General features: G+C 44.9%; 1 protein-coding gene across 1 annotated transcript in view; it reads left to right on the forward strand.

Moving 5' to 3' along the window:
• Positions 1–5,611: 5,611 nt before the first annotated feature.
• Positions 5,612–19,575, forward strand: part of LOC139415469 (lebercilin LCA5) — a 23,615-nt gene continuing 9,651 nt past the window's right edge. The window contains exons 1-7 of the mRNA XM_071163562.1: positions 5,612–6,002; positions 7,501–7,913; positions 9,232–9,479; positions 13,797–13,961; positions 14,201–14,341; positions 16,975–17,112; positions 18,438–18,531. Of these exons, the coding sequence (XP_071019663.1) occupies positions 7,523–7,913; positions 9,232–9,479; positions 13,797–13,961; positions 14,201–14,341; positions 16,975–17,112; positions 18,438–18,531 (1,177 nt within the window). The 5' untranslated portion in view covers positions 5,612–6,002; positions 7,501–7,522. The remainder of the gene's footprint in view (positions 6,003–7,500; positions 7,914–9,231; positions 9,480–13,796; positions 13,962–14,200; positions 14,342–16,974; positions 17,113–18,437; positions 18,532–19,575) is intronic.

A 19,575-nucleotide genomic window follows, 5' to 3' on the forward strand; every position in this document is an offset into this window, starting at 1 on the left:
TCAAGCCCTCAGGAAAGTGTCTCAAGCCCTCAGGAAAGTGTCTCAAGCCCTCAGGAAAGTGTCTCAAGCCCTCAGGAAAGTGTCTCAAGCCCTCAGGAAAGTGTCTCAAGCCCTCAGGAAAGTGTCTCAAGCCCTCAGGAAAGTGTCTCAAGCCCTCAGGAAAGTGTCTCAAGCCCTCAGGAAAGTGTCTCAAGCCCTCAGGAAAGTGTCTCAAGCCCTCAGGAAAGTGTCTCAAGCCCTCAGGAAAGTGTCTCAAGCCCTCAGGAAAGTGTCTCAAGCCCTCAGGAAAGTGTCTCAAGCCCTCAGGAAAGTGTCTCAAGCCCTCAGGAAAGTGTCTCAAGCCCTCAGGAAAGTGTCTCAAGCCCTCAGGAAAGTGTCTCAAGCCCTCAGGAAAGTGTCTCAAGCCCTAAGGAAAGTGTCTCAAGCCCTCAGGAAAGTGTCTCAAGCCCTCAGGAAAGTGTCTCAAGCCCTCAGGAAAGTGTCTCAAGCCCTCAGGAAAGTGTCTCAAGCCCTCAGGAAAGTGTCTCAAGCCCTCAGGAAAGTGTCTCAAGCCCTCAGGAAAGTGTCTCAAGCCCTCAGGAAAGTGTCTCAAGCCCTCAGGAAAGTGTCTCAAGCCCTCAGGAAAGTGTCTCAAGCCCTCAGGAAAGTGTCTCAAGCCCTCAGGAAAGTGTCTCAAGCCCTCAGGAAAGTGTCTCAAGCCCTCAGGAAAGTGTCTCAAGCCCTCAGGAAAGTGTCTCAAGCCCTCAGGAAAGTGTCTCAAGCCCTAAGGAAAGTGTCTCAAGCCCTCAGGAAAGTGTCTCAAGCCCTAAGGAAAGTGTCTCAAGCCCTCAGGAAAGTGTCTCAAGCCCTCAGGAAAGTGTCTCAAGCCCTCAGGAAAGTGTCTCAAGCCCTCAGGAAAGTGTCTCAAGCCCTCAGGAAAGTGTCTCAAGCCCTCAGGAAAGTGTCTCAAGCCCTCAGGAAAGTGTCTCAAGCCCTAAGGAAAGTGTCTCAAGCCCTCAGGAAAGTGTCTCAAGCCCTCAGGAAAGTGTCTCAAGCCCTCAGGAAAGTGTCTCAAGCCCTCAGGAAAGTGTCTCAAGCCCTCAGGAAAGTGTCTCAAGCCCTAAGGAAAGTGTCTCAAGCCCTCAGGAAAGTGTCTCAAGCCCTAAGGAAAGTGTCTCAAGCCCTCAGGAAAGTGTCTCAAGCCCTCAGGAAAGTGTCTCAAGCCCTAAGGAAAGTGTCTCAAGCCCTCAGGAAAGTGTCTCAAGCCCTCAGGAAAGTGTCTCAAGCCCTCAGGAAAGTGTCTCAAGCCCTCAGGAAAGTGTCTCAAGCCCTCAGGAAAGTGTCTCAAGCCCTCAGGAAAGTGTCTCAAGCCCTCAGGAAAGTGTCTCAAGCCCTCAGGAAAGTGTCTCAAGCCCTCAGGAAAGTGTCTCAAGCCCTAAGGAAAGTGTCTCAAGCCCTCAAAGGAAAGTGTCTCAAGCCCTAAGGAAAGTGTCTCAAGCCCTCAGGAAAGTGTCTCAAGCCCTCAGGAAAGTGTCTCAAGCCCTCAGGAAAGTGTCTCAAGCCCTCAGGAAAGTGTCTCAAGCCCTCAGGAAAGTGTCTCAAGCCCTCAGGAAAGTGTCTCAAGCCCTCAGGAAAGTGTCTCAAGCCCTCAGGAAAGTGTCTCAAGCCCTAAGGAAAGTGTCTCAAGCCCTCAGGAAAGTGTCTCAAGCCCTCAGGAAAGTGTCTCAAGCCCTCAGGAAAGTGTCTCAAGCCCTCAGGAAAGTGTCTCAAGCCCTCAGGAAAGTGTCTCAAGCCCTCAGGAAAGTGTCTCAAGCCCTCAGGAAAGTGTCTCAAGCCCTCAGGAAAGTGTCTCAAGCCCTAAGGAAAGTGTCTCAAGCCCTAAGGAAAGTGTCTCAAGCCCTAAGGAAAGTGTCTCAAGCCCTAAGGAAAGTGTCTCAAGCCCTAAGGAAAGTGTCTCAAGCCCTCAGGAAAGTGTCTCAAGCCCTCAGGAAAGTGTCTCAAGCCCTCAGGAAAGTGTCTCAAGCCCTCAGGAAAGTGTCTCAAGCCCTCAGGAAAGTGTCTCAAGCCCTCAAGCCCTAAGGAAAGGCCCTAAGGAAAGTGTCTCAAGCCCTAAGGAAAGTGTCTCAAGCCCTCAGGAAAGTGTCTCAAGCCCTCAGGAAAGTGTCTCAAGCCCTCAGGAAAGTGTCTCAAGCCCTCAGGAAAGTGTCTCAAGCCCTCAGGAAAGTGTCTCAAGCCCTAAGGAAAGTGTCTCAAGCCCTCAGGAAAGTGTCTCAAGCCCTCAGGAAAGTGTCTCAAGCCCTCAGGAAAGTGTCTCAAGCCCTCAGGAAAGTGTCTCAAGCCCTCAGGAAAGTGTCTCAAGCCCTCAGGAGGGAAGTAAAAGACATTCCTTTACTGGCTCAAACAGCCGACCAATCAGTCTGTTACCAACCCAAACCTAACTGTGCTTAGGACAGAGAGATCCTCCTCTCTCTACTGCCGCATGGCAAGCGGTACCGGAGTGCCAAGTCAAGGACAAAAAGGCTTCTCAACAGTTTTTACCCCCAAGCCATAAGACTCCTGAACAGGTAACCAAATGGCTACCCGGACTATTTGCACAAACCCTATTTTAAGCAGCTGCTACTCTCTGTTTATCATATATGCATAGTCACTTTAACTATACTTTCATGTACATACTACCTCAATTGGCCTGACCAATTAGTGCCCCCGCACATTGGCTGACCGGGCTATCTGCATTGTGTCCCACCACCCGCCAACCCCTCTTCTACGCTACTGCTACTCTCTGTTTATCATATATGCATAGTCACTTTAACTATACTTTCATGTACATACTACCTCAATTGGCCCGACCAATTAGTGCCCCCGCACATTGGCTAACCGGGCTATCTGCATTGTGTCCCACCACCCGCCAACCCCTCTTCTACGCTACTGCTACTCTCTGTTTATCATATATGCATAGTCACTTTAACTATACTTTCATGTACATACTACCTCAATTGGCCCGACCAATTAGTGCCCCCGCACATTGGCTAACCGGGCTATCTGCATTGTGTCCCACCACCCGCCAACCCCTCTTTTACGCTACTGCTACTCTCTGTTTATCATATATGCATAGTCACTTTAACTATACATGTACATACTACCTCAATTGGGCCGACCAACCAGTGCTCCAGAACATTGGCTAACCGGACTATCTGCATTGTGTCCCACCACCCGCCAACCCCTCTTTTACGCTACTGCTACTCTCTGTTCATCATATATGCATAGTCACTTTAACCATATCTACATGTACATACTACCTCAATCAGTCTGACTAACCTGTGCCTGTATATAGCCTCTCTACTGTATATAGCCTCTCTACTGTATATAGCATCTCTACTGTATATAGCCTCACTACTGTATATAGCCTCTCTACTGTATATAGCCTGTCTACTGTATATAGCCTCTCTACTGTATATAGCCTCGCTACTGTATATAGCCTCTCTACTGTATATAGCCTCTCTACTGTATATGTCCTCTCTACTGTATATAGCCTCTCTACTGTATATAGCCTCTCTACTGTATATAGCCTCTCTACTGTATATAGCCTCTCTACTGTATATAGCCTCGCTACTATATATATCCTCTCTACTGTATACAGCCTCTCTACTGTATATAGTCTCTCTGCTGTATATAGCCTCACTACTGTATATAGCCTCTCTACTGTACATAGCCTGTCTACTGTATATAGCCTCTCTACTGTATATGGCCACTCTACTGTATATAGCCTCTCTACTGTATATATCTTCTCTACTGTATATATCTTCTCTACTGTATATAGCCTCTCTACTGTATAAAGTCTCTCTACTGTATATAGCCACTCTACTGTATATAGCCTCTACTGTATATAGCCTCTCTACTGTATACAGCCTCACTACTGTATATAGCCTCTCTACTGTATATAGCCTCTCTACTGTATAAAGCCTCTCTACTGTATATAGCCTCTACTGTATATAGCCTCTCTACTGTATATAGCCTCTCTACTGTATATAGCCTCTCTACTGTATATACCCTCTCTACTGTATATAGCCTCTCTACTGTATATAGCCTCACTACTGCATATAACCTCTCTACTGTATAAAGCCTCTCTACTGTATATAGCCACTCTACTGTATATAGCCTCTCTACTGTATATATCTTCTCTACTGTATATATCTTCTCTACTGTATATAGCCTCTACTGTATATACCCTCTCTACTGTATAAAGTCTCTCTACTGTATATAGCCTCTCTACTGTATATAGCCTCTCTACTGTATAAAGCCTCTCTACTGTATAAAGCCTCTCTACTGTATATAGCCTCTACTGTATATACCCTCTCTACTGTATATAGCCTCTCTACTGTATATAGCCTCTCTACTGTATATAGCCTCACTACTGCATATAACCTCTCTACTGTATAAAGCCTCTCTACTGTATATAGCCTCTCTACTGTATATAGCCTCTCTACTGTATATAGCCTCTCTACTCTATATAGCCTCTCTACTGTATATAGCCTCTCTACTCTATATAGCCTCTCTACTGTATATAGCCTCTCTACTGTATATAGCCTCTCTACTGTATATAGCCTCTCTACTCTATATAGCCTCTCTACTGTATATAGCCTCTCTACTCTATATAGCCTCTCTACTGTATATAGCCTCTCTACTCTATATAGCCTCTCTACTGTATATAGCCTCTCTACTCTATATAGCCTCTCTACTGTATATAGCCTCTCTACTCTATATAGCCTCTCTACTGTATATAGCCTCTCTACTCTATATAGCCTCTCTACTCTATATAGCCTCTCTACTCTATATAGCCTCTCTACTCTATATAGCCTCTCTACTGTTTATAGCCTTGCACTTCTATTTTTCACAGTCTTTTTACTCTTGTTTTTATTTATTTACTTACCTATTGTTCACCTAATACCTAATACATTTTTCACACCGTTGGTTAGAGCCTGTAAGTAAGCATTTCACTGTAAGTTCTACACCTGTTGTATTCGGCGCACGTGACAAATAAACTTTGATTTGAGGTGCATGTCGCTACCTGCCAGGTCGCAATTGTAAATGAGAACTTGTTCTCAACTTGCCTACCTGGTTAAATAAAGGTGAAATAAAATAAAATAAACCTACTGTACGGGTTGGTAAACTATAGAAGAAGAAAGAAAATCCACAATACAAAAACAGACACATAACAATAAAAAAAAGTCACATTCAAATTCAAGTCACATCCTTTGACGTGATGTTTTTGCCTCTGCTGTAAACTCATTGAGGTCCCAAAAATAGTTCTGCTGCACTCACAATAAATTCACCTTCTTCTCCGATTTATTCTCCGTTTTGTGATGTGTGTACAGTTTATGACCATTGCAATAAATGCTACAAAATCCACTCTTTTTTTTTTTTTAAACATGCAAATATATCAGGATGAATCCCTTCGGTTCCTGGAATGAAATAATCTGGATAATCTCTTATCTGGGTTCATGCAACAAGTGGTCACAGCGTCTCTCTCTGGCGCAACTATGGAACTACACCGTAAAGCGGTACCGGAGGGTTGCCATGGCGCCGCGTCACAGTGACCAGAGCGGACCGACCTAAAGGGGCCAGGCGTGGAGTCTGCCATGTAGCTGTGCCTATCCCCTAGCTAGCTTTTAGTATATCTCCCCCTAAATTTAGAGGGCAGTAAATGACCCATATCTTAAATAGATAGCTAAAGAGCCATGGACATATTCTGGCATAAATGCAGGGTTAAATGTTACTAGGGTTACAGGCTTTGTTGTTGTTAGCTAGACTGCTAATTTAGCTAACGTCGTTAGCTACATAACTAGCTATTCAGAGCTAACGAGCGGTGCTAGGTTAGCAAGGCAAATAGCTAGTTTTCTAGACTAGTCAGCAAGACGAATAGCTAATTATCTAGACTAGTTAGCTACCAAATTGACCAGATAAGAGACCATTCTGCGAAAGGAGAGAAGTCACGGAGACGTGACGCCAAGGTTCATCTAAACGAGGTGGGTTGATACTGCCTCTTTCCAAACTTTTTAATTTAAAATGAGCCTAAACAAATAGCAAATCGACTCAAATAAATGTTGATTAAACCTGGTGATGTAGGGGCGGGGGATTTACGTTTTGCAACGGAAAGGCTTTTATAACTAAGCCAAGATAGACCACAGTTCATCGTTTCCAATGGGAACTAATGAGTCATAGTGGCCAGAAGAAGCAAGAAGTTGGCTTGCTAAGCGAAACCCGCTGGGGATATCTTTATTGACGCAGTCTAGTATACATCTGCATATTTCCGTCAGGGAACGCATAACTCTTTGAAGTGCGCGTATGCAATAACTTAACTCGCTTTTGCACTCCTTTATAAACAGCTTGATTTAAAAAAAAAAAATGTTTTTACAAAAGGGTGAAGTCTACAAAACTTAGTCCGTTCTGTTCATAACATATTTTAGTTTTGGTAACAGAAAGCTGCATTGAGATCAAATGTTTTAATTGATGAGAAGATTTGCAGAATATCGGACAAAATCTATCTTCTCCCACTGCCCGCCAGTGGGCTTCCTCTAACTACCAAATTTGGTATTGAGCGGAAACGCTAACCGGATGCTTCATATTTATACATCCAGTGAAATATCTGCGTTTACGGCTTACTCTTTACTGTTTAAGAACCAAACAGAAGCAAACAAGAGTGTAAACAGAACGAAACGGGGCAGGACCTACCTGAATTTGTCCAATAGAAACACAATTTTTTGTTCAAAACGTTTGTTTGCGCTAACCTTTTTTTGGACTCATCACACGCAACTGCTACTGTTTACAATCTGTCACTTTATTCCTATTCTTGTATTTGATTTGAACATCGCAGTGGTCTAAGGCACTGCATCTCAGAGCTAGAGATGTCACTACAGACACCCTGGTTCGAATCCAGGCTGTATCACAACCGGCCTTGATTGGGAGTCCCATAGGGCTGAGCACAGTTGGCCCAGCATCTTCCGGGTTTGGCCGGGGTAGGCCATCATTGTAAATAAGAATTTTTTCTTAAACTGACTTGCCCAGTTAAATAAAGGTTAAATTCATTTTTTTTTTTTTTTTTTTTTTTTTTTTTTTTTTAAAGTTTTTTTAAAGATGTGAAAGCTTCTCAGACCTGTCTGGGGAGGCAGGGTAGCCTAGTGGTTAGAGCATGGGACTAGTAACCGAAAGGTTGCAAGTTCAAACCCGAGCTGACGTTCTGCCCCTGAACAGGCAGTTAACCCTACAGCGTCATTGAAAATAAGATTTTGTTCTTAACTGACTTGCCTAGTTAAATAAAGGTAAAATAAATAAAAAATACAATGACAAAATGGATGCCTTGGAGAGAATGATGTGTACCAAATGACACCCTATTTATTGCCTTTGTAGTACACTAGGTTATATCAATGTTATTGACTGGTAGGGAGCCTACAGTCAGTGATACAGGACTAATCTGAATCATTGGATGACTTCTTCTGTGTATCCATCTTATCCATACCCATGAAGAATCTCCTGTCAGAGGGACCACATGGATACGGAGAACATGCCTCCCCCTTACGAGGACAACCGAGATGCAGAGCGCCAGAGTCGTCAGTCCCGCAGCAGGAGCACGGCTGGGAAAGGTTCCGAGGCGTCGGTACCAACTCTGAAACGGGACAAGAGTCGGGACGGAGAAAGAGATGAGAGGGACAGCTGTGCTGGGGACCAGGCTAAGACACGGACACAGGAAGTGGATCCGGACCGGGACCGCATGTCAGACAGAGAGCATCGGAGGAGCAGCTCTTTCTACTCTGAGGACTACGAGAACCTAACACCCTCGGAACACACGCTGTCGCCCTACTCCCGTACGCCCTCCCCCAGCCCTCGCAGAAAGGGACCTCGCGCCAAGAGGGTCTCCAGCAGTCCTCAACACAAAACAGGTACTGTACACCCACACCCACCCGCACCAAGAAGGTCTCCAGCAGTCCTCTACACAAAACAGGTACTGTACACACCCACCCACCCAATGTCTCCAGCAGTCCTCTACACAAAACAGGTACTGTACACCCACACCCACGCGCACCAAGAGGGTCTCTGTACCCGCACCAAACAGGTACTGTACACCCACACCCACCCGCACCAAGAGGGTCTCTGTACCCGCACCAAACAGGTACTGTACACCCACACCCACCTGCACCAAGAGGGTCTCTGTACCCGCACCAAACAGGTACTGTACACTCACACCCACCCACGCGATGTCTCCAGTAGATAGCAGTGTAGCTCGCTAGCACACTTCAAATGTGGTCTCTGTACTACTCCAAGGTGTAACTTGTTATGTAGGTGTAACAGAGATGTCCTAGTTGTTATGTTGGTGTAACACATAGAGATGTCCTAGTTGTTATGTAGGTGTAACATAGATGTCCTAGTTGTTATGTAGGTGTAACACATAGAGATGTCCTAGTTGTTATGTAGGTGTAACACATAGAGATGTCCTAGTTGTTATGTAGGTGTAACAGAGATGTCCTAGTTGTTATGTAGGTGTAACAGAGATGTCCTAGTTGTTATGTAGTTGTAACATAGATGTCCTAGTTGTTATGTAGGTGTAACACATAGAGATATCCTAGTTGTTATGTAGTTGTAACAGAGATGTCCTAGTTGTTATGTAGTTGTAACATAGATGTCCTAGTTGTTATGTAGGTGTAACACTTAGAGATGTCCTAGTTGCTATGTAGGTGTAACACATAGAGATGTCCTAGTTGTTATGTAGTTGTAACACATAGAGATGTCCTAGTTGTTATGTAGGTGTAACACATAGAGATGTCCTAGTTGTTATGTAGGTGTAACACATAGAGATGTCCTAGTTGTTATGTAGGTGTAACACATAGAGATGTCCTAGTTGTTATGTAGGTGTAACACATATAGATGTCCTAGTTGTTATGTAGGTGTAACACATAGAGATGTCCTAGTTGTTATGTAGGTGTAACACATAGAGATGTCCTAGTTGTTATGTAGGTGTAACACATAGATGTCCTAGTTGTTATGTAGGTGTAACACTTAGAGATGTCCTAGTTGTTATGTAGGTGTAACACATAGAGATGTCCTAGTTGTTATGTAGGTGTAACAGAGATGTCCTAGTTGTTATGTAGGTGTAACAGAGATGTCCTAGTTGTTATGTAGGTGTAACACATAGAGATGTCCTAGTTGTGTGTCCCAGGTGTGTACTGTGTGTAACCCTGTGTGTGTGTTTCTCCTCCATAGGCGTCCGTCGGGGTGTGTCTCGCCCTCCCCGTGTGGGTGCCCAGCCCCAGCGGGCTCAGCGTTGGGGGGTACGGACCGAGTCCCAGAGCCTGATCAAGGACACCACGGCGCCCCCTAAAGATCTTGACCTGGTGACCAAGCGCATGCTGTCGGCCCGCCTGTTGAAGATCAACGAGTTACGCAACGCCCTGGCAGAGCTACAGCTCCACACCGACCAGATAACTAAGGAGAACCGCATCCTCAGACAGGTAAACCTACTGACCCTGACCCTAACCCTGACCCCTAACCCTGACCCTCAGACAGATAGCTAACTAACCCTGACCCTCAGACAGGTAAACCTACTAACCCTGACCCCTAACCCTGACCCCTAACCCTGACCCTCAGACAGATAGCTAACTAACCCTGACCCTCAGACAGGTAAACCTACTAACCCTGCCCCCTAACCCTGACCCTCAGACAGGTAGCTAACTAACCCTGACCCCTAACCCTAACCCCTAACCCTGACCCTCAGACAGATAGCTAACTAACCCTGACCCCTAACCCTGACCCTCAGACAGGTAGCTAACTAACCCTGAACCCTGACCCCTAACCCTAACCCCTAACCCTGACCCTCAGACAGATAGCTAACTAACCCTGACCCCTAACCCTGACCCTCAGACAGGTAAACCTACTAACCCTGACCCTCAGACAGGTAAACCTACTAACCCTGACCCTCAGACAGATAGCTAACTAACCCTGACCCTCAGACAGATAGCTAACTAACCCTGACCCTCAGACAGGTAGATAACTAACCCTGACCCTCAAGACAGGTAACCTAACTGACCCCTAACCCTGACCCTCAAGACATGTAACCTACTAACCCTGACCCCTAACCCTGACCCTCAGACAGGTAAACCTACTAACCCTGACCCCTAACCCTCAGACAGGTAGCTAACTAACCCTGTCCCCTAACCCTGACCCTCAGACAGGTAGCTAACTAACCCTGACCCCTAACCCTGATCCTCAGACAGGTAACCTAACTGACCCCTAACCCTGACCCTCAGACAGGTAACCTACTAACCCTGACCCCTAACCCTGACCCTCAGACAGGTAGCTAACTAACCCTGACCCCTAACCCTGACCCTCAGACAGGTAACCTACTAACCCTGACCCCTAACCCTGACCATCAGACAGGTAACCTACTAACCCTAACCCTGACCCTCAGACAGGTAACCTACTAACCCTGACCCCTAACCCTGACCCTCAGACAGGTAACCTACTAACCCTAACCCTGACCCTCAGACAGGTAACCTACTAACCCTGACCCCTAACCCTGACCCTCAGACAGGTAACCTAACTAACCCTGACCCCTGACCCTCAGACAGGTAACCTACTAACCCTGACCCCTGACCCTCAGACAGGTAACCTAACTGACCCCTAACCCTGTCCTCAGACATGTATTGCCTAATGTTCTGACTAGGGTTGAACAATTCCAGTAACTGTAAAACAATTCCCAGGTGTTCTAACTCTAAATCAGGTAAAAGCGATGGTACTTAGTCGCTTTGTGTCCCTCCAATGTCATTTGGACAGTTACTTCAGTACATCCTGTCCATACAGGTAGATAGAGGACTCTAGATGGAGAAAACCCATTTTAGCATGGGCATTGCCAAGGGCTTCCACAATTTAAAAGTAGTCAACTGGGTAGTGTTTTCTACGGATTGGGTGCGATCAGCCAATGATCAGAGGGTTGTGTTGTTCATATTGGGTTGCCTATGATTTGTACATTTCTTCTATATCACTGCCAGTTACTGGATCATTGTTACTCTAACTTCCGCGACGCATATAAGGCCCTGCCCCGCCCCCCTTTCGGAAAAGCTGACCACGACTCCATTTTGTTGATCCCTGCCTACAGACAGAAACTAAAACAAGAGGCTCCCACGCTGAGGTCTGTCCAACGCTGGTCCGACCAAGCTGACTCCACACTCCAAGACTGCTTCCATCACGTGGACTGGGACATGTTTCGTATTGCGTCAGATAACAATATTGCCGAATACGCTGATTCGGTGTGCGAGTTCATTAGAACGTGCGTTGAAGATGTCGTTCCCATAGCAACGATTAAAACATTCCCTAACCAGAAACCGTGGATTGATGGCAGCATTCGCGTGAAACTGAAAGCACGAACCACTGCTTTTAATCAGGGCAAGGTGTCTGGTAACATGACCGAATACAAACAGTGCAGCTATTCCCTCCGCAAGGCAATCAAACAAGCTAAGCGTCAGTATAGAGACAAAGTAGAATCTCAATTCAACGGCTCAGACACAAGAGGTATGTGGCAGGGTCTACAGTCAATCACGGACTACAGGAAGAAATCCAGCCCAGTCACGGACCAGGATGTCTTGCTCCCAGGCAGACTAAATAACTTTTTTGCCCGCTTTGAGGACAATACAGTGCCACTGACACAGCCTGCAACAAAAACATGCGGTCTCTCCTTCACTGCAGCCGAAGTGAGTAAGACATTTAAACGTGTTAACCCTCGCAAGGCTGCAGGCCCAGACGGCATCCCCAGCCGCGTCCTCAGAGCATGCGCAGACCAGCTGGCCGGTGTGTTTACGGACATATTCAATCAATCCCTATACCAGTCTGCTGTTCCCACATGCTTCAAGAGGGCCACCATTGTTCCTGTTCCCAAGAAAGCTAAGGTAACTGAGCTAAACGACTACCGCCCCGTAGCACTCACTTCCATCATCATGAAGTGCTTTGAGAGACTAGTCAAGGACCATATCACCTCCACCCTACCTGACACCCTAGACCCACTCCAATTTGCTTACCGCCCAAATAGGTCCACAGACGATGCAATCTCAACCACACTGCACACTGCCCTAACCCATCTGGACAAGAGGAATACCTATGTGAGAATGCTGTTCATTGACTACAGCTCGGCATTCAACACCATAGTACCCTCCAAGCTCGTCATCAAGCTCGAGACCCTGGGTCTCGACCCCGCCCTGTGCAACTGGGTACTGGACTTCCTGACGGGCCGCCCCCAGGTGGTGAGGGTAGGCAACAACATCTTCTCCCCGCTGATCCTCAACACTGGGGCCCCACAAGGGTGCGTTCTGAGCCCTCTCCTGTACTCCCTGTTCACCCACGACTGCGTGGCCACGCACGCCTCCAACTCAATCATCAAGTTTGCGGACGACACAACAGTGGTAGGCTTGATTACCAACAACGACGAGACGGCCTACAGGGAGGAGGTGAGGGCCCTCGGAGTGTGGTGTCAGGAAAATAACCTCACACTCAACGTCAACAAAACTAAGGAGATGATTGTGGACTTCAGGAAACAGCAGAGGGAACACCCCCCTATCCACATCGATGGAACAGTAGTGGAGAGGGTAGCAAGTTTTAAGTTCCTCGGCATACACATCACAGACAAACTGAATTGGTCCACTCACACAGACAGCATCGTGAAGAAGGCGCAGCAGCGCCTCTTCAACCTCAGGAGGCTGTAGAAATTCGGCTTGTCACCAAAAGCACTCACAAACTTCTACAGATGCACAATCGAGAGCATCCTGGCGGGCTGTATCACCGCCTGGTACGGCAACTGCTCCGCCCTCAACCGTAAGGCTCTCCAGAGGGTAGTGAGGTCTGCACAACGCATCACCGGGGGCAAACTACCTGCCCTCCAGGACACCTACACCACCCGATGTCACAGGAAGGCCAAAAAGATCATCAAGGACAACAACCACCCGAGCCACTGCCTGTTCACCCCGCTATCATCCAGAAGGCGAGGTCAGTACAGGTGCATCAAAGCTGGGACCGAGAGACTGAAAAACAGCTTCTATCTCAAGGCCATCAGACTGTTAAACAGCCACCACTAACATTGAGTGGCTGCTGCCAACACACTGACACTGACTCACCTCCAGCCACTTTAATAATGGGAATTGATGGGAAATTATGTAAATATATCACTAGCCACTTTAAACAATGCTACCTTCTATAATGTTACTTACCCTACATTATTCATCTCATATGCATACGTATATACTGTACTCTATACCATCGACTATATTCTTATGTAATACATGTATCACTAGCCACTTTAACTATGCCACTTTGTTTACATACTCATCTCATATGTATATACTGTACTCGATACCATCTACTGTATCTTGCCTATGCTGCTCTGTACATCACTCATTAATATATCCTTATGTACATATTCTTTATCCCCTTACACTGTGTACAAGACAGTAGTTTTGGAATTGTTAGTTAGATTACTTGTTGGTTATTACTGCATTGTCGGAACTAGAAGCACAAGCATTTCGCTACACTCGCATTAACATCTGCTAACCATGTGTATGTGACAAATAAAATTTGATTTGATTTGATTTAGTGGCCACAATACATGAATGACACATAATATTTGGTTTAGGTCAATATAAGGTTTATGCTTTTTTTTCAAACGCAAAAGAAGAATAAAATGGACTACTTTAAAATGGAGATGGTGCTGTCACAGACGCCATAATAAATCAGATACAGAATCCTCAATCTATTTCAAACGGCCTGTCTGTGTGTGATTCCTATAGCTCCAGCACCGCCAGGAGAGGGCGCTGCAGCGATACGACGACACGGAGAGTGAGATCGCCCAGCTGCTGTCGCGCCACGCCAACGAGACCACAGCTCTGCGGGAACGTCTACGGCGGACACAGGAGAGGGAGCGGGACGCTGAGAGGCGACTGAAAGACACACAGGTACGGAAAGCCAGAGGACTCATACTGACCAGATCTAGATGCAGAAAGTGTTTGCTTTTTGTTGAAGAGTACAAAATAAATCAAATAGGTTTAAGTGTGAGCTGGCTAGAAGTGTCTATCTGTCTGTCTATCTGTCTGTCCATCTGACTGTCTGTCCCTCCCTCCATCCCTCTCCCCCTCCCTCCCTCCCTCCCTCCCTCCCTCCCTCCCTCCCTCCCTCCCTCCCTCCCTCCCTCCAGGAGCAGCTGCAGCGTAGCCAGTCGTCCCTGGGTCGTCTGAGGCGTCTGGCAGAACAGCAGGAGTTAGGTCCCAGGGAGGAGCTCACCAGGAGACTGGAGCAGGAGAGGGCCAAGGACCAGGAGAACCAGCTAAAGATCAAGGTACAGTAGCTACTAACACACTACAGAGACCATCTCCTGCACATGGCAAACAAAGATCACACATCACAGAGCTCTTAAGGTGAAGTACAGGACACTAGTTCTCACACGCATGCACGCACGCACGCAGAAACGCAGGCAGGCAGGCACGCATGCACGCACGCACGCAGAGACGCAGGCAGGCAGGCACGCACGCACGCAGGCAGGCACGCACGCAGGCAGGGAGGCAGGCACGCAGGCAGGCAGGCAGGCAGGCACGCAGGCAGGCAGGGCAGGGCAAGGCAGACAGGACAGGACAGGGCAGGGCAGGCAGGCAGGCAGAGCAGTAGCTATCCTCTTGGTGACGTGGTTTATGTTCCTGGGCGATGGTTTCACCATGCTGTTTGGCATCGATTATTGCAGGGCCGATAAACCAATATGACACCAATGTCTATGAAAATTACACATATCGGATTTTTAAGAGGGTCGTTAGCATTTTAGTTTTCAGAGTATTTCCTGCACCTACCTAACTCAAATCCGAGACGTCGGATTGCAACGAGTCCCATAAAGCGACTATTGGATTTAAAAAAAATGTCGGATTGTCTTAAGTTTGTAGGTGCAAAGAGTTGTATTAAATGTATCAGTTATCGGTTTCACATGCTAATTCCTGTCCATTAAGAACCAACGATCCTTCTTGTAGCATTTCTGATACAGTGCCAGTCAAAAGCTCATTCAAGGGTTTTTATTTTCTTTTTAATATCTTCTAAATTGTAGAATAATAGTGAAGACCTCAATATGGAATCATGTAGTAACCATAAAAGTGTTAAACAATTTAAAATATATTTTTATATTTGAGATTCTTCAAAGTAGCCACCCTTTACCTTGATGAAAGCTTTGCACCACTCTTGGCATTCTCTCAACCAGCGTCATGAGGTAGTCACCTGGAATACATTTCAATTAACAGGTGTGCCTTGTTAAAAGTGAATGTGTGGATTTGATTTCCTTCTTAATGCAACAAAAGATCTTTGTTTCTTGGGACCTAGAACTAGTATCTCTGTTTTGTCCGAGTTTAAAAGTAGAAAGTTTGCAGCCATCCACTTCCTTATGTCTGAAACACAGGCTTCCAGGGAGGGCAATTTTGGGGCTTCACCATGTTTCATTGAAATGTACAGCTGTGTGTTATCCGAATAGCAGTGAAAGTTAACATTATGTTTCCGAATGACATCACCAAGAGGTAAAATATACACTGCTCAAAAAAATAAAGGGAACACTTAAACAACACAATGTAACTCCAAGTCAATCACACTTCTGTGAAATCAAACTGTCCACTTAGGAAGCAACACTGATTGACAATAAATGTCACATGCTGTTGTGCAAATGGAATAGACAACAGGTGGAAATTATAGGCAATTAGCAAGACACCCCCAATAAAGGAGTGGTTCTGCAGGTGGTGACCACAGACCACTTCTCAGTTCCTATGCTTCCTGGCTGATGTTTTGGTCACTTTTGAATGCTGGCGTTGCTTTCACTCTAGTGGTAGCATGAGACGGAGTCTACAACCCACACAAGTGGCTCAGGTAGTGCAACTCATCCAGGATGGCACATCAATGCGAGCTGTGGCAAGAAGGTTTGCTGTGTCTGTCAGCGTAGTGTCCAGAGCATGGAGGCGCTACCAGGAGACAAGCCAGTACATCAGGAGACGTGGAGGAGGCCGTAGGAAGGCAACAACCCAGCAGCAGGACCGCTACCTCCGCCTTTGTGCAAGGAGGAGCAGGAGGAGCACTGTCTTCTTCTCCCTTAAAACTTCTCCCATAAATATCTGGTCTAAGCTGCAGGGTAAAACCAATGGCACCACTCCTGATGTAACAACAGCAGACTTTTTATTGCAGACTGAACATGGTGACATCGAAGAACAAACCTGAACAATATACAGTACATTTAACATGAATAGTTAAAATACATTATTTAAACATACTTTTAGTTTCCTGTTACATATATATTAAAACTAGTACACAAATAGACTCCACATATACAAACAAACTTAAATATAGCGTTTAACCTTCACATACAGCGATATTAAAATGGAATGTTGAGTTCAGACAACGTTGGAGCATTGTTACATCATCAAGAGGAGACGGGGGTAGGGGGTAGGGAGTAGGGAGTAGGGGACCGGACGGATCTCAACACCACAAAGCATTCTGTCCATCACATACAGCGATATTAAAATGGAATGTTGAGTTCAGACAACGTTGGAGCATTGTTACATCATCAAGAGGAGACGGGGGTAGTGAGTAGGGGGTAGGGGGTAGGGTCTAGGGGACCGGACGGATCTCAACACCACAAAGCATTCTGTCCATCACATACAGCGATATTAAAATGGAATGTTGAGTTCAGACAACGTTGGAGCATTGTTACATCATCAAGAGGAGACGGGGGTAGGGAGTAGGGGGTAGGGGGTAGGGAGTAGGGGATCGGACGGATCTCAACACCACAAAGCATTCTGTCCATCACATCAGACCAACTTCTCCCTTAAAACATAGTTGTTGATGTTCCTAGTGTCCAGTTCCCTCTCCTTCTCCTACAAGGGTTAGAGTTAGCTTCTATAACGCAAATTATAGTGTGTGTGTGTGTGTCCGTGTGTGTGTGTGTGTGTTTAGGATCTGGAACGCAGAGTGGAACTGAGCAGCAGTAGTTATCAGAGACAGCTAGCTACAGAGAGGAGGAAGACCATCAGTACCCAGGACCAGGTCTCAGACCTGCAGGAGGAGGTGGAACGACTCAGCAACAAACTCAAGGTACACACACACACACACACACGGACACACACACACACACACACACGGACACACACACACACACACAGACACACACACACACACACACGGACACACACATATGGACACACACACACACTCACACGGACACACACACACACACATACGGACACACATATGGACACACACACACACACACACGGACACACACACACACACACACACGGACACACACAAGCACACGGACACACACACACGGACACACACAAGCACACACACACGGACACACAGTCACGGACACACACGCACACACGGACGCACACACACACGGATACACACACGGACACACACACACACACGGACACACACTCACACGGACACACAAACACGGACACACACACACAGACACACACACACACACACACACACGGTATGTTGCTCATTGACCTTTATACTCCATCTACTGTATATCATGTGTCCACTGCATTCTGAAAACTATTCAGACCCCATAACCTTTTCCACTATTTTCATGCTACAGCCGTATTCTAAAATAGATTCAATCGTTTTTTTCCCCTCGCCAATCTACACACAATACCCCATAATGACAAAGCGAAATTAGCTTTAAATATATATTTTTTAATGTATTTAAAATAAAACCCTAAAATATCATATTTACATAAGTATTCATACTTTTGTCTCAGTACTTTGTTGAAGCACCTTCTTGGGTATGACACTAAACGTTTGGCACACCTGTATTTGGGGAGTTTGGCTACTTTTAAGAATCTCAAATCTAAAATATATTTTGATTTGTTTAACACTTTTTTGGTTACTACATGATTCCATATGTGTTATTTCATAGTTTTGATGTCTTCACTATTATTCTACAATGTAGAAAATAGTAAAAATATAGAAGAACCCTGGAATGAGTAGGAGTGTCCAAACTTTTGACTGTTACTGTACATCAATGTATTTCAGTTTTTTATTTGTAATCAATTTTCCCAAAATTCTTAAAACCTGTTTTCGCTTTGTCATTATGGGGTATTGTGATGTCATTATGGGGTATTGTGATGTCATTATGGGGTATTGTGATGTCATTATGGGGTATTGTGATGTCATTATGGGGTATTGTGATGTCATTATGGGGTATTGTGATGTCATTATGGGGTATTGTGTGTAGATTAATGAGGAACATTTTCTATTTAATCCGTTTCAGAATAAGGCTTTAACGTAACAAAATGTGGAAAAAGTCAAGGGGTCTGAATACTTTCTGAATGAACAAGGAGACACACACACACACACTCACACACTCTACGTTGCGTTATAAAAGCTAACTCTAACCCTTGTAGGAGAAAGAGAGGGAACTGGACACTAGGAACATCTATGCCAACCGCTTGTTGAAACCATCGCCCCGGAACACAGACAACACCACAAAGAGGAAAGGTAGGGTCGCTTGGCATTAAACGCACACCAGGGTTAAAGGTCCCCCTCCTGTTATTCTCTCAGAAACCACTTTCCCTGGGTGCCACTAGTCCTGCTCAACTAAACAATGTTGAAGTCACTCCAAGAAAACTATTGAGGTAAATGTATTTAATAATTTGTCATTTAGAGAAAGTAATGTTGTATATACCAGTAGGGGAGCCTAAATATATTTAATTTAATTTATATATATACCAGTAGGGGAGCCTAAAGATATATTATTTAATTTATATATATATACCAGTAGGGGAGCCTAAAGGTATATTATTTAATATATATATATACCAGTAGGGGAGCCTAAAGATATATTATTTAATTGATATATATACCAGTAGGGGAGCCTAAAGATATATCATTTAATTTATATATATACCAGTAGGGGAGCCTAAAGATATATTATTTAATTTATATATATATACCAGTAGGGGAGCCTAAAGGTATATCATTTAATTTATATATATACCAGTAGGGGAGCCTAAAGATATATTATTTAATTTATATATATACCAGTAGGGGAGCCTAAAGATATATCATTTAATTTATATATATACCAGTAGGGGAGCCTAAAGATATATCATTTAAATTATATATATACCAGTAGGGGAGCCTAAAGATATATTATTTAATGTATATATATATACCAGTAGGGGAGCCTAAATATATATCATTTAATTTATATATACACCAGTAGGGGAGCCTAAAGATATATCATTTAATTTATATATATACCAGTAGGGGAGCCTAAAGATATATTATTGAATTTATATATATACCAGTAGGGGAGCCTAGAGATATATCATTTAATTTATAAATATATATATATACCAGTAGGGGAGCCTAAAGATATATTATTTAATTTATATATATACCAGTAGGGGAGCCTAGAGATATATCATTTAATTTATAAATATATATATATACCAGTAGGGGAGCCTAAAGATATATTATTTAATTTATATATTTATATATATACCAGTAGGGGAGCCTAAAGGTATATCATTTAATATA

The sequence above is a fragment of the Oncorhynchus clarkii genome, chromosome 8 (assembly GCF_045791955.1).
Source record: "Oncorhynchus clarkii lewisi isolate Uvic-CL-2024 chromosome 8, UVic_Ocla_1.0, whole genome shotgun sequence".
Lineage (NCBI taxonomy): Eukaryota > Metazoa > Chordata > Actinopteri > Salmoniformes > Salmonidae > Oncorhynchus > Oncorhynchus clarkii.